The following is a 13213-nucleotide window of genomic DNA, read 5'->3' on the forward strand; positions in this document are numbered from 1 at the left end:
AGTCAAAGGGTTCATGTTCACAAACGCAAAAACAGGAAAATATCTGCAAATCAGTAAATGTCCTTTAGGTGAACTTCACAAAAATACATCCAGACCGGGTAAGAAAAACAGGCTGTTGAACTACTGTGACACGGTAGACTATCGCTGTGCTTTGAAACATTATGATGTCTCCTAGAGGCTTCTCATATTCAAAATACATATTAGATATTTAGGGGCAGTGAGCAACATTAATCATCTCTGAGTCACTTCATGTTTTAGCTGATTATTAATTTAATCTGCAGGGATGCATATTTATTATAGACAAACCAAGAAGTTAGCATCACACTGGTTGCCTCAACAGAAAGCCAATGAGATTCTTCTATCCGATTTTGGATTACAGATGGTGGTGTCGTGATTAGAACTGGTTTAGAATCTGAATTCATCTTTAATGGATCCAGAATCTAAAATGAAATCGATTTAAGCTGCAGATTGTTTTTCCAACAGTGTCATCTTTAGTTAGTTTAACAGGATTTAATCATCTGAGATTAACATCGCCTTGAAAATGTCTATGTATGCATGCTTTTACCTTCAGGTTTGATCAACTAACCGCATATTTTCTAACATGACTTTAAGTTTCATGCCGACACAAGCTGAAGAAGTGCTCCAAGAAGAGCTCCTCCTACTTCACAACTGTGGTTCAGGGTTTAAAAACGTGCGTCTAGAACATTCATTTGTTTGTATAGTTCAAGTATAATTTATATAAATTTAAGTTCAGATGACCAACTTGTATATTGTGAAACAGCAACTCATTACAGCCACAGCTGCACAAAAAACAAACAGAAAAAAACACTGAGGACCTCCAGAACGGCTGCCTCACTTAAAAAGTCATCTATTGTGAAATCAGATGACACACACACACACACACACACACACACACACACACACACACACACACACACACACACACACACACACACACTTTCTCATCATGACAGTTGTGAGAACTTTCTTCTAGAAAACACACAATGGATCCATTCACGTGGGCGTCTCTGGGAATAATCGCCGTGCACCGTATGACATCATCAAACAGGTAAGTGTTGGCCAAGGAGCTGGCGGGCTGAAACAGGGGAACGGGTCCCAGACTGTGGACCCGGTCCCCTTGTCCCGACTTGTAAGCCCTGATGACGCTACAAAGAACTGATCTCCTGTCAGCACAGCGAGGCTCGTTGAGCTCAACAAAGAGACAGGAACGGCTTCTTTCTGAACATTTAAACCTTTTCATGTCTGCACGCTGAAGTTCACCATACAGAACATACAGGAAATCATACAATAACAGCAAACTCACAAAAAGAAAACTCACCTTTGATGATGGACTCTGCAGCAGCTAAATCCCGTTTGTAGGTCACCTGGAGGACAAACTCACTTTAAAAAGGTTCAGTTCACCCAAATTAGAAAAGAAGTGTCTGATAATGCGGATAGTTTTGATTGATGATGTGCGACGATGATGAGATGTCTGCTTCTGAAGGCTGTTTCATGTGTGCTCCTCAAAGCATTCAAAGTGACTCCGGATCAAAGGCTCCCACACAATTATGAAATGATTAATAGGAGATTAATTAGAATACAAATATTCAGAGGAAAACATTTTTCAAGATTATATTTGTACATTTACGAGACAAAAAACTGTATATGTTGTGAGCAGTGGACGACCTAATCAAATTATACTTTGCAATCAGATTAAGCAATAAAGGCGATTTTTCCTCTGATTCACCAGATTATGACTTTATGATCTCAAAGAATATCATGTTTGTTTCTCAGAAACGTAGCTATGTCTCCTTAGATCCTGGAACTATTTGTTGAAAAAGGAGCTGTAAAAAGACACCGAACCTGCACCGTCGGGTCCCCAGTAAAAGGTTGGGAACCTCCACGCTGAGTTACCCAGAGTAACCCGGGGCATTGTTTCTGGAGACAAACGTCCCACTTTAAATGTTATTTAAACATGTCTTGGATGCTTCCAGCGCCACAAACAGAATTAGGTCCGTGACACTGGAGCGGAGGCAGGAATCTCAGCGCCTCAGCACATAAAACCAGAACCGTCTTCATGGCTAGATAACACCGAGTCTAACTAGAACAACATGTCTCCCTGTCATCTGGGTGAAGTAACTGTTTTGGGCCAGAAAGTGAAACGTGATCTGATAAAAAAAAAGAAAAAATAAATAACGATCTGATTAAATACAGAACTTTTACATTTGAACTATTGTCTACATGCTAATCCTGGATGTCACAATCAATATGTAAATTTTTCCTCTTCTGCCAGCAGCCCTCACATCCAATCCACAAGCTTTTGTTTGTGTCCGTGTGATACACAGGGTCACACAGCCACACTCGCCAACATGTCACCAAACATAAACCAGGACCCTGGCGAGCTCACCTTCCACAGCGTTGGCGGACCCTGGATCAGCTTGGCGGTGGTGCCACAGTACTGCAGAGCCAGATGGAGACACTCGGTGCCAAAGTCCAAGTCGGACTCACTGCACTGCAGAGGGGACGAGACACAGAGCAGCGCTGTGGACAACGATGGCTTTCCATCACACTGCAGTGTTGAGACCGCACCAAAGGATCCAATCAGAGCAGAATGGACTGGATTTCATGACAGTGCGGGTAGTAGTTGTTGAGATACATCAGTGTGGAAGTCATTGACAGACCCACCAACCAACAGACAGACAGAAAGACAGAAAGACAGCCAAGCCGACGGCTAAAAGGTCTACGATAGTAGCTCACATTAGTCCAGAGACCAGACCAGCCTTTGTGGAGGAACCAGAGACTGTCTGTGGTCCCCCAGAGGTCTAGAGATAGTAGCTCACATTAGTCCAGAGACCAGACCAGACTATGTGGAGAAACCAGAGAGTGTCTGTGGTCCAAACAACAAGGTCTCTGCTGTATTTATGTCTAGATGACCTTATTTGGGGTGTTGATGCAGCAGCTACAATGTTAGCATAGTATCCATCAACCTGACTCCATTCAGAAAACAAGCATTTTATAAGTAGTTAGATCTGTCTGCAAGACCTCAAGCTAACAAAGCATGACTTCACACTTTTTACTGATCACCATCATTATGCAGTTATTTCAGCATCATTTCCATCTGGTTATAGATATGAAATCACAGCTAAACAGTTTGTTCTGGGCTCCTCCAGCTGTGGTAAACCAGATGGCGTATGTTTTGCTCGATCCAGTGAATCCAGCTCGGTGAAATTCACCGATTCCTTTTTGTTGGGAACATGAATGTATGGATAACATTTCATGGATTGTTCATTTGCTGAGTGAGATCTCGTGGCTGCAAATTTGAGATTTTTTTTTGTCTCAACGGAACCTGAGTGTGCTCAGTAAACTTTCAGCACTTGAGATTTTGACATTCCCACATGTGCATGTGGTAATTTTGACCAGATGGCAGCAGACAAAAAAGGTCAGTGAGGTCAATAACTTCATAAGAAATAATCCCCGGCAGATCACGTATATCCAGACCAAATTTCACGGCGGTTTGACCAATGGTTGCCGGGATACAAAAAGACTCCAAAGCCTTTCGACGGACCAATCAAATACACAACGCTGCCGTCCTAAGGCCCCATCTCCAATTGGCCCAAAAAATATCAAATGAAAAAAGTATTGCAGAAAAGCCGTTTTGTTTCAATATAAGCATGAAGCAAGTTTGGTAGTTTCCACCTGCATTAAAGACTCACGGTGTTATTTTCACAACCTGCGAGTGTAACTCTCTGATTAACTCGTCTCTGCTTCAGACATTCCTGAGATCGTTTGGTTTCTGTGAATCATGATGTCATCGCCTCCTCCGCTCCAACTTTCTGCGCATATTTCACCGAACGTATCCGAAACGCCTTTCATATCTTTCATATCTCTCCCTGTCCGCGTCCAGATCGGAGCCGAGCGTTTGAACGGACACATTTCTCAGAAGACGCTGTTGTCTTTGGCTGATGGACTGTTAGCCTTTTAACACTCATCTTCTTAGAATTTGGTTTTATCAGCAAGATGTTTTCCCACGTTGTTGTTCACGATGTGCTTTTCTTGTATGAATGTGGATGATATACAGATGCTAAACATCCAAGGAATGCCTAAAATGATCTCAGGGAGGGGGGTGAACCTATTATGCGAAAGTTGTGCAACTCTCAATCTGAGCGCTTTAAAAACAGGAACTTAATTTGTGTTGGTGGCTGAGAAAAACCTAGTAAAGCTCTTTAATTTTCATCATAAAGCAGTATCTCATATCTTTTACATTGCTGCTTATTCTCACCAGCAGCGATGGTGACATTGTTTATTCCGGCGGTTCATTTCCCCTCGTTGTTCGAGGCTCGTTAGTAGGTAAAAACATGTGGTTCTCGTACGTTCCACTGGAAGGAAACATGCAAATGTGATGCTTTTATGGACTTATGGAGAAACCAGCTTAAGTAAATGTGTTCCCAGTTACAAGAAAACAAAAAGAAGGGCGGCGGGGCGGGTCTCTCTTCCAATCAGCAGAATTTCACTTTGGGATAAATAAATACAAGACATGAAAAATCGTTATGCGAGCGGAGAGAAATTTAAAAAGGTCTAATTAAACTATAATTCATTACAGGTGAGGGTACATCTGGACGTGGTTGTGAAAGTTATGCCCCATAATGTCTTTTTTAGTGATTGCAATACTCCATATTATAGTTAAATAACATTGAGATTGAATTGGGTTCGTTCCCATACCACTAAATTACACTCTCGATTACTTATTGTTTTTTCCCCGACTGAACGTTTGCAGTTATAAAAACGTTGAAACACGTGGTTACAAACAAAAACGCTACGAAAAATGCTACGAAAACCGCATCGTTAGGTTTAGTACAATAAACATCATGGTTTGGCTTAAAACGAGAAAAGTACTTTGGTACTACAGATCAGGCTGCTGGTGGACGCCGGGTGTCTTCAGACCAGTCCACCACCCAGACCTCCTCCCTACGTGGACTCCTGTGGACTCAATTTTTTTTTGACACATAATCGGTTTCCCTGGAAACGTAATTCGCAAAGCAGTTTGGTTGTGTGGGAACGTAACCACAAAACCTCATGAGAACCAACCAAGAATCCATCTGTATTAATCCCATGGGCGACACTTTATTTTGAAAAGCAGTGGAGACCTGTCCCCAGCGTCCGCAGCTTAAATGTACTTATTTTAAGTTTTTTCCTAGATTAATCCTAACTGCTCTTCCTGATCAATACTCACGTTACCTATTAATTAAAGCTGAATTAATGGACTAGCTACCCGAGGAGAGTGAGCTCTGAAGTATCGGGGCTCAATAATAAGGAAAAATGCCACTTCGGGCCAGAAAATACACCAACGTATATGTCTATGTCTTTGTGTGTAGGATTTGACCACAGCACCAGAACAAAAAAATAAAAGAAAAACACTCACTAAGTTGATCATGGTGAGTTTCCATCATCGAGATAATTTCTTTATATCATCATGAGTGAAATGAAAAAGCTGTTTAGCTCACTGTCATGGCAGAGAAATGAAAAACACAGCCTGATTTAAAAAATAAAAGGACCCAAAATAAGTGTATTTATTAGCAGCTATGACGTGAACCATCTCGCTTCCACGCACGCCACCGATCGGACGCTCGCAGGAAAACAGTGGCGGTTAAAGACGAAGTTTACCAGCTGAAGTGCAAGCGAGCCTTTTAATCGTCATGGAAACGGGAGTTAAGTTGGGCGGCAGCTGCAGACAAATTCAAATTAATTCACTTAAATGTAGATTAACTATGAGAATTAACTTTCGTCTTTGTTGTCATTTGAGAACCGCCAAACAGTTTCAGGAGCAAGTAAAAAAAAAAAAAAAACTTTTTCCTGATCCATTTACCCGAGTAGGCAAGTGAAAAAAAAAACATTAACGTTGAGCCTCGCATATTATCACCTAATAAAGTTTTTTAATTTTGAATGTGTCGGGAAACAGCCGTCTACGTCCAAGTCCAATATTCCTGACTCCTGAAGGAATTATCTGCTAAATGCATTGAGTTACACCATAAAGTATACAGAGTCATCTCAATTAAGATTAGTGCTTAATTGAGATTTGTTCCTACACTTTATTGCACCATGAACATTTTATTTTGTGCTATAACTCCCAGATGGGAACACTCAGCTCGCGTAGATCACACGGAAGTTTGGGTTGGGGCGATGAGCTCATTCAGTTTAAAATACAGTACAAAGACAAGACCGTGCTACCTGAGATTATATACCTGGGTAATATTTTATATACAAGAGAGGGGTCTTTTATTCTTTTATTCCCTCGGACTCTGGAACTGAAGAGAGAAATTACAGCAGAAATACGCTGACGGTCTCGAGGTAATTTAACCTTTTGCATTTTCTCCCGGTACAAAAGCTTTCACTGGGGACTGGATAAAGTGTCTCCCCCTTTGTCTTTCCAACACAAAGTTCTTCTGCTCTCAATGGACGTCAAGCTACAAATCTGCAGAATGTCCTACAGTCCTAACCTGACACTTTCCCCATCTTTTGAAAGGTTGAAGAGGAGGAGACCCGGAGGAGAGAGGAGGGGGGGACACCCCCCAACCTTCTCCCCCTCCGACGACCTCCTCAGTCTGACTGGCCTTGATCCCGCCAGAATATACGTGAGCTCATTTTCTGAAAAAGAACCGACGCCAAACGCCAACACGGGGCCCTCGAAGCAATCTGAAGATCCATACGTGCCAGGAGTAGAAAAATAAGGGGCTCCAGGTGGAGGAACGCTTTACCTCCGAGCTCAACGTTCTCCGAGGGCGTCGGACGAACCGGCGAACGGAGTCGAGGGTCGAAACGAGCAAAGTGACGGAAAAATAAAGAACTCCGGTTTCACATTAGTTCGCTCGCACTAACATGAATGCCGGCCAAGTCAATAAGCTCCTGCTCTCAGAGAAGAATCAACACATTTAAGGTTTTTTACGTCAGCGGAGGAATTCTTTCCATTTTTCAGGTGCACATATTAAAACTGCGGGGGCTATTAATCCGACTCCACCTACATGTGCCATGTGTAATTCCAGGGCTCTTTTCACGCCCTTTGTTCCACAGAATGATCCGCCGCAGTGTGGCAGAATATATTAATGAGTCATTCCGTTTCCCAGACGCAGCAAAAAAGGCCAAGTGAAAATGATAGCGCCCACGCCACGAGCTCTCGGCAGCGAAGCCCTGCAGGTTCTGGCACATCGGCCCAACAATGAAGGACTGTTCAGGCCCGGTATGATGCGGGAGAACTGCCTCAACCTGCCTGTCATGTTATAATTCATACTACTTGACCCTCGGAGTGAGGACTTGATCCATCCATGTGATATCATGTGTTCACAAATAAAGCTCTGGAAACATCCTGGGTGCTGCTTGACCTCTTCATTGCATCTCATCAGTATCAGGGTTCCTACACCTTTTCCAAAGTCAAATTCAAGCATTTCAAGGTGCATATCCATGCTTTTCCAGCACCTTCCAGCTGTGGTAAACTACATATTTGTATCAACACAATCCTTCAGTATTCAGTTTACTTATTATGTCACTTGTTCATCACATCAAATGAGATGTTATTGTCCTCTAAACAACCAACATGATGTTTGGAGACAGCTTTTTACAGAAGGACCACAAATGAAAGGAAAACTAATTCCACTAACAGATCCACAGAAATATAATCACCAACTATTTTCATCATCTGTTGTCATCTGATGTCAGAAAATGCCGTTTTCAGTCCCTCAAATATGGAGATCTTCTTTTCTCTGTTATATCATAGATGTCATCACATAGAACACACATTTCAAGCACTTTATTCTAAATCCAAGCACTTTTCAAACCTTGAAAACACCACACTATAATTCAGGTGTTTTCAAGGATTTCCAGTACCCGTACCAACCCTGTAGTATATAAATGTAAATTAACCTATAGCCACACAGCAACACGTACAACTAATTTAAGCTGCAAAAATGAGGACAACTTCAATCAAAGTGCATCATGGCGTTTGGTGTTTCTTGACCAACATGGACGCCGTAGGAACGGCCCTCTCTAGTGTTCAAGGTGAATGAAACAAACAGACGCTACCTTCTGATAGGCCTGATGGATGACATCATATCTGAACCCCTGAGGCATCTCGCTGGCTCGGTACTTGGCTCGCTCCAGAGAATGATCCAGGTAGCCCTCTGACGTGGTGGCTATCACCGTGGAAACGAGAGGTCGGATCGCTCCTGCTGCCTAGGAGGAACAAGAAGAGGTTTTTAATATTGTTTTAGGACAAAAATAACAGATTTTACCCCTCGAGACAAACTCTGTACAGGATTTTCACCAAATGAGTGAGGTGATCATAAACTTTACGAGGAGTTTACAGAGTTTCTGGTAGATTCAATTAAATTAAAATCATAAAATGTCGACATGAGATGAGTTCTAGGGAGGACGATATCAAGATTCATACATTTTCTTTCATAATATCCCACAACATGATCATTAACAACACAAATAAGGATCATGAGATCTTTCTTTCTTTATTAAATGATCCTGACAGCTGTGAGAGAATGCTTCCCCCGATCAAACGTTCAAGTCTGCAGCAACAATAAATCCATGTTAACCCCACAGCTGGAGCTCACACTGCAAAATCCCAAATAATCAACACTTCCAGAGATTATATCTTCATCTCGCTGCAGCGTTATTGAAGACAGCTTCCAGAGAGGAGGCTCTCGGTGAGCGACAGCAAAGCTGCGTGTCACACATGCAGTTCAATCAAAATGAACGTGCTGATCTTTTGTTCCCGCGGAGATGCGAGCGTGGACTCCGGCGGCGAGATAACGAAGACCAGACCGTCTGTTGTGAAGGGGTTTCGTCACAAAGCCTGCTCACAAAAACGCAACCTGGGCGACCCAGCATGCAACTGAGACTCTCAGCCGTGAACCATTAGGAGAGTAATCTGCCACCGTGTTGGGCTCCACAATGTTTTCCATCCGTGGCTGATGGAATAAACGCTGCCGTGGCCGGGAGCGACGGATCTGTCAGTCTGACAAACAAAACAAAAAAAAAAATACGGGAAGGTATGATCACAAACGATCCCCAGAACTGTTTGTCTTCTTTGGGCTGAACTGGAAAACTTGACGTTGTTGTATTTTTCTACCGTTTGGTTTGTTTACGGTGAAAAACGAACCACACGGACGCACAAATGAAAGACACGTGGCCCCGCTCCGTTGAGCCGCCGTCACCGCCAGGTGAAAAGGTTTGATTCCTGTAACTGCAGCTGACCGTGAGCCCTTTGTTTACACTCTGGTTTAAGAAACGGAGTTATGAGCTATACACTGGAGATGTAATTAGCTGAGCGACGTGTTCCAAGCAGGAGGAACTACTGGCATCGCCGGCTGCTTCCTGTACCTGGATCAGACTGTATTCCACTAGTGTGAAGCATAGAAAGGTGTTTATATGAGCCGTTCTACAGAACAAGCTCGTATTCCCTCTGAACATTCAGGTGTTTTCTGTTAAAACAGCTTTCATCATACTGACCCCGTGTTCCTTGGCAGCCACGGCGATCTTGTAGAGAAAGTCCTCGTCCACAAACGGCCGCACGGCATCGTGGATGACGACCACCTTCGGCCTGCCCGCCGCCGGCCTCTCCTCCTTCTCTTCCTCACCCTCGCCCAGAGCCAGGACTCCGTTACATATCGACCTGTGACGAGTCGAGCCGCCGGCCACCGCTCGAACCTTGCCGTGCTGGAAGCGCTGGACGATGTCCGTCATCAGGTCCATGTTTTCTTTGGCAACGACGACCACGATGTTCTGGATCCACGACACCCTGCGAGAAACACACCGTCCGCTACGTCAGCTGAGAAGTCAGAAAGACCGAAGACGAAAGGCAGATCACGGCACCCGCAGAGCTCCTTGCATTAAGACTCTCGGCTGCAACAGATCTATGGATTGTTTTCTGCTTATTTAAATGGAGGGAATGTTGGACAATGTGTGTTTAGAGATTCCAAAGCCAAAAGTGACGTCTTCAAAATGTTCCCACTGGTCGACCGACAGTCCAAAACCCGAAATACATTCAAGAGACATAAAACAGAGATACAATAACAAAACGTTTTGTTTGACCGGTTGTGGTTTTTGCGAGTCGTTTCCTCCTCTTTCCAGTCTTTATGCTAAGCTAAGCTAGCCACTGTTGGCTTTAGCACACAGACATGAGGATGCGATCAATTTTGATTCATGTTAAACTATTGTGATATCAAAAATAAGTTCCACCATCACAATAATACATCTGGAACAGATTTCACCTCCGTGCTTCTCTACGTATGAGTGACCATGACCGGGTTTGGATTGTGGTTCTGCCTGAAACGCTTCCAGGCCTCAGGGCCGACGCCGATGACCTACGACCTCTCTGTAATCACTGGGCCACACACAGGCAGCATCTCTCTCTCTCCTCTCAGGATGTTGCTGCATTCGTTTCCTGACAACACGTAAACACCGACAACAAGCCGAGAGGAGCCACGTCGGATGGTAAACTCCGGTTGTTATTGTGATGTTGTAATGAGGGTCAGGCAGTGATCAGCACTCAGCGTAAACATCCACCTTCTCCTCGCTGCTCTGGAGCCGGGGATCAGACAGGAATACAGTTTTACAAAGATTCCTATGTTAACTAGTCTACTTAAGTCTACTGTTGTGCTGTGCAACACGAAATGCACAGTCAAGAAATTAACACTATGACTCGCCTAAATAGTTAGTGGTCTTACACTACATCAGACAATCTAAACATATTGTTGATCTGATGAACACAAGCACCAGAGCAGCACCCTTACTGGATGTGGATCCATGTGGATTCTGGTGTGAAGCTGCTAACAAAGTGAGCTTCATGATTCAAGATAAACTTTACAGCTAAGTGTTAAAGTCATCTTAGTAGCTAACTAGCATTGGTAGCGTGGTAGAGACCTGTCAAATAGCAGGTAAGACCCGCCCCCTAAAGCATCCCCTGCTTTCTGGTCTGTTTGACTCTAAATTACATTTACATTTACATTTAGGTCATTTAGCAGACGCTTTTGTCCAAAGCGACTTACAATAAGTACATTTGTCAAAAGAAGGAAACAAAGAAACCACGACGTATCATTGCCGATGCAGTAAGAGCTAAAAATAGAACAAGTGTTAGGTCCTCATCTGAGTAAAGTAGTACTTCAAGAGTAACAGTGCTACGATCCGAGTTTTTTTTTTTTTTTTTTTGCGGGGGGGGGGGGGGTCGAGGGAGGGTGTTAGTGGGTCATGCTATGTAGAGTCGAGGTGAAGTCTGAACAGGTGAAATTACTTCACGAGTTTAAGGCACTTCGGCATTGGCTTCACTTATCAGAACCAGAGATCGGGAGCTGGTTGTACATCAACTAATAAATTAGTTTCTTAAGTGTTTTCGACTCTCTCTCTCTCTCTCTCTCTCTCTCTCTCAGTGGAACTACTTTCTGCTTGAACACTGTTGGCAGCGTGATGTGATCTCTACGGGTTCAAACTAAGTACACGGCAGATTCCCGAACAGTGTCTGGAAACTCCTCCGCCACATTTCTGATATTTTGTAAGTTTCCAAAACAGGTGATGAAGCAGGCAGGATTTTTTTTTAATAATTATTATTATCTCTTTATTTTCTCATCACGATCCTCAAAATGTGTTAGAAAAAAAAGGCCAAAAAGAAAGAAGGAGACTGTAATGTAATCAAACACTTCTGAATACCATATGAACATACACCCCTTTGTATATTTAAGTTATTATATACCGCCATAATGCACCTTTTCTTATAATATTACTGTCTCTGTTGTATTTATTCCACACCGGTTTAGAGATTTCTTCATAACAGTCTGTTTATTTATCCAGTCATACTCGCTTATATTATTCATTACCTATTTTAAATACATTGTATATATTAGAGTCAGTACCCGCTTATATTTATACATATATCTATTATTTGTTTCAAGATGCTGCTCGTTTATTTGCACGGATGCAGTTTTTTCATCTTAACCTGAACAGTTTTTGTTTGCTTTGTTTTGTGCTGCTATTAAAATAAAGTTTTTAGAATTGAATTGAATTTAGAAGTTGGAACCAGTAATGTGTGGTAGTGACTTTAAAAGATTAACTCTAAACAAATGTGTTCCTACCAAACAACTAATTGATTAATCGACTAATTGTTACAGCTGTACTTTTTTTAAATGATGTTGGCTAATTTATAACAAAACATGGTGTTTTAGAAACTTTTCGTGGGTTTGTAAAGTTGCTAAAACTGTAGTAGACGTTAATAACAGTCACCAGTATTTGTACAGTATTTGAGTACATCACCGTTAGAGGAAGTGACGTTTCCCTCTCCTGCTGCCGCTACCGTTACACCTGTACATGGATACGTTCTCACAAATACGGATTATGACATTTCAGGGTTTATGGTATTTATTATTCCTCCTACCTCTCGAAAGCCTCGATAGTGTAGCTTATCAGCGGCCGACCCAGAAACGAGCAGAACTGTTTCGGTGTCTGTAGTCCGGTTCTCTCTCCGGTGCCGCCGGCAGGGAGGACCACAGACACCGGGAAGTCCACGCTGCGTTCCCCCGGCTGTCGCTCGCTCTTCCCGCTCTCGCGAGTTGGGAAAGTCCCGGGATGAGCGGGCCTGTTCGGCTCACAGCCACCGCTCTGCATGTTGAGGCGGGTAACTTCCATTTTTGACGGTTGAAGGGTCACGACAGGTGATTCCCCGGTCCGTCCATTCCCAGCTGGTGATGGGCGGGGTGGGGAGACCGGCAGCGACGTGGATGGAGGTTTGAGGAAACCGCGCCGTCAAGCTCAACCGTTAAATGGCGGTCTTTCCGGTGAATTATTTCAAAATAAAATTCCCACGAGTGTTTTTTTTTTTAACCAAAAAGCACAGAAAGTGTATAAATGGGCGATGTATTTTTTAAAGGGGTACTAAAAAAAAAGAATGCCACCATCAAAATCCTCCATAACTACTAATAGTTCCCCCAGTGTAAATTCCACTTGAATAGATGATACAAAAATGCAGGCCCTAGTTAAATATCAAAAGCAATATTGGTGTCATCATATTTCAAGATCTCTTAAATTTTTTTGTTTGGAAAATAAAATATGTAAATGTTTGAAGTAATATAAACCGGAGTTGTAAGATACATGTAATGGAGGAAAACGTACAGTTGTTTGACCAATACGGAAAAAAATATCACGGAAAAGTGCAAAGCAGTTAAGCTTT

At 42.8% G+C, this 13213-nt stretch overlaps 1 protein-coding gene across 1 annotated transcript in view; it reads right to left on the reverse strand.

The window, feature by feature from the left end:
* The window catches only part of crppa (CDP-L-ribitol pyrophosphorylase A), a 38891-nt gene extending 26046 nt beyond the window's left edge, over positions 1-12845 (reverse strand). The window contains exons 1-5 of the mRNA XM_084027159.1: positions 12422-12845; positions 9508-9796; positions 8071-8220; positions 2408-2512; positions 1340-1385 (exon numbers count right to left, since the gene is read on the reverse strand). Coding sequence (XP_083883285.1) covers positions 1340-1385; positions 2408-2512; positions 8071-8220; positions 9508-9796; positions 12422-12672 — 841 coding nt within the window. The 5' untranslated portion in view covers positions 12673-12845. The remainder of the gene's footprint in view (positions 1-1339; positions 1386-2407; positions 2513-8070; positions 8221-9507; positions 9797-12421) is intronic.
* Positions 12846-13213: the final 368 nt, after the last annotated feature.

This window comes from Eutrigla gurnardus, assembly GCF_963514095.1.
Source record: "Eutrigla gurnardus genome assembly, chromosome: 14".
In the NCBI taxonomy this organism is placed as follows: Eukaryota; Metazoa; Chordata; class Actinopteri; order Perciformes; family Triglidae; genus Eutrigla; species Eutrigla gurnardus.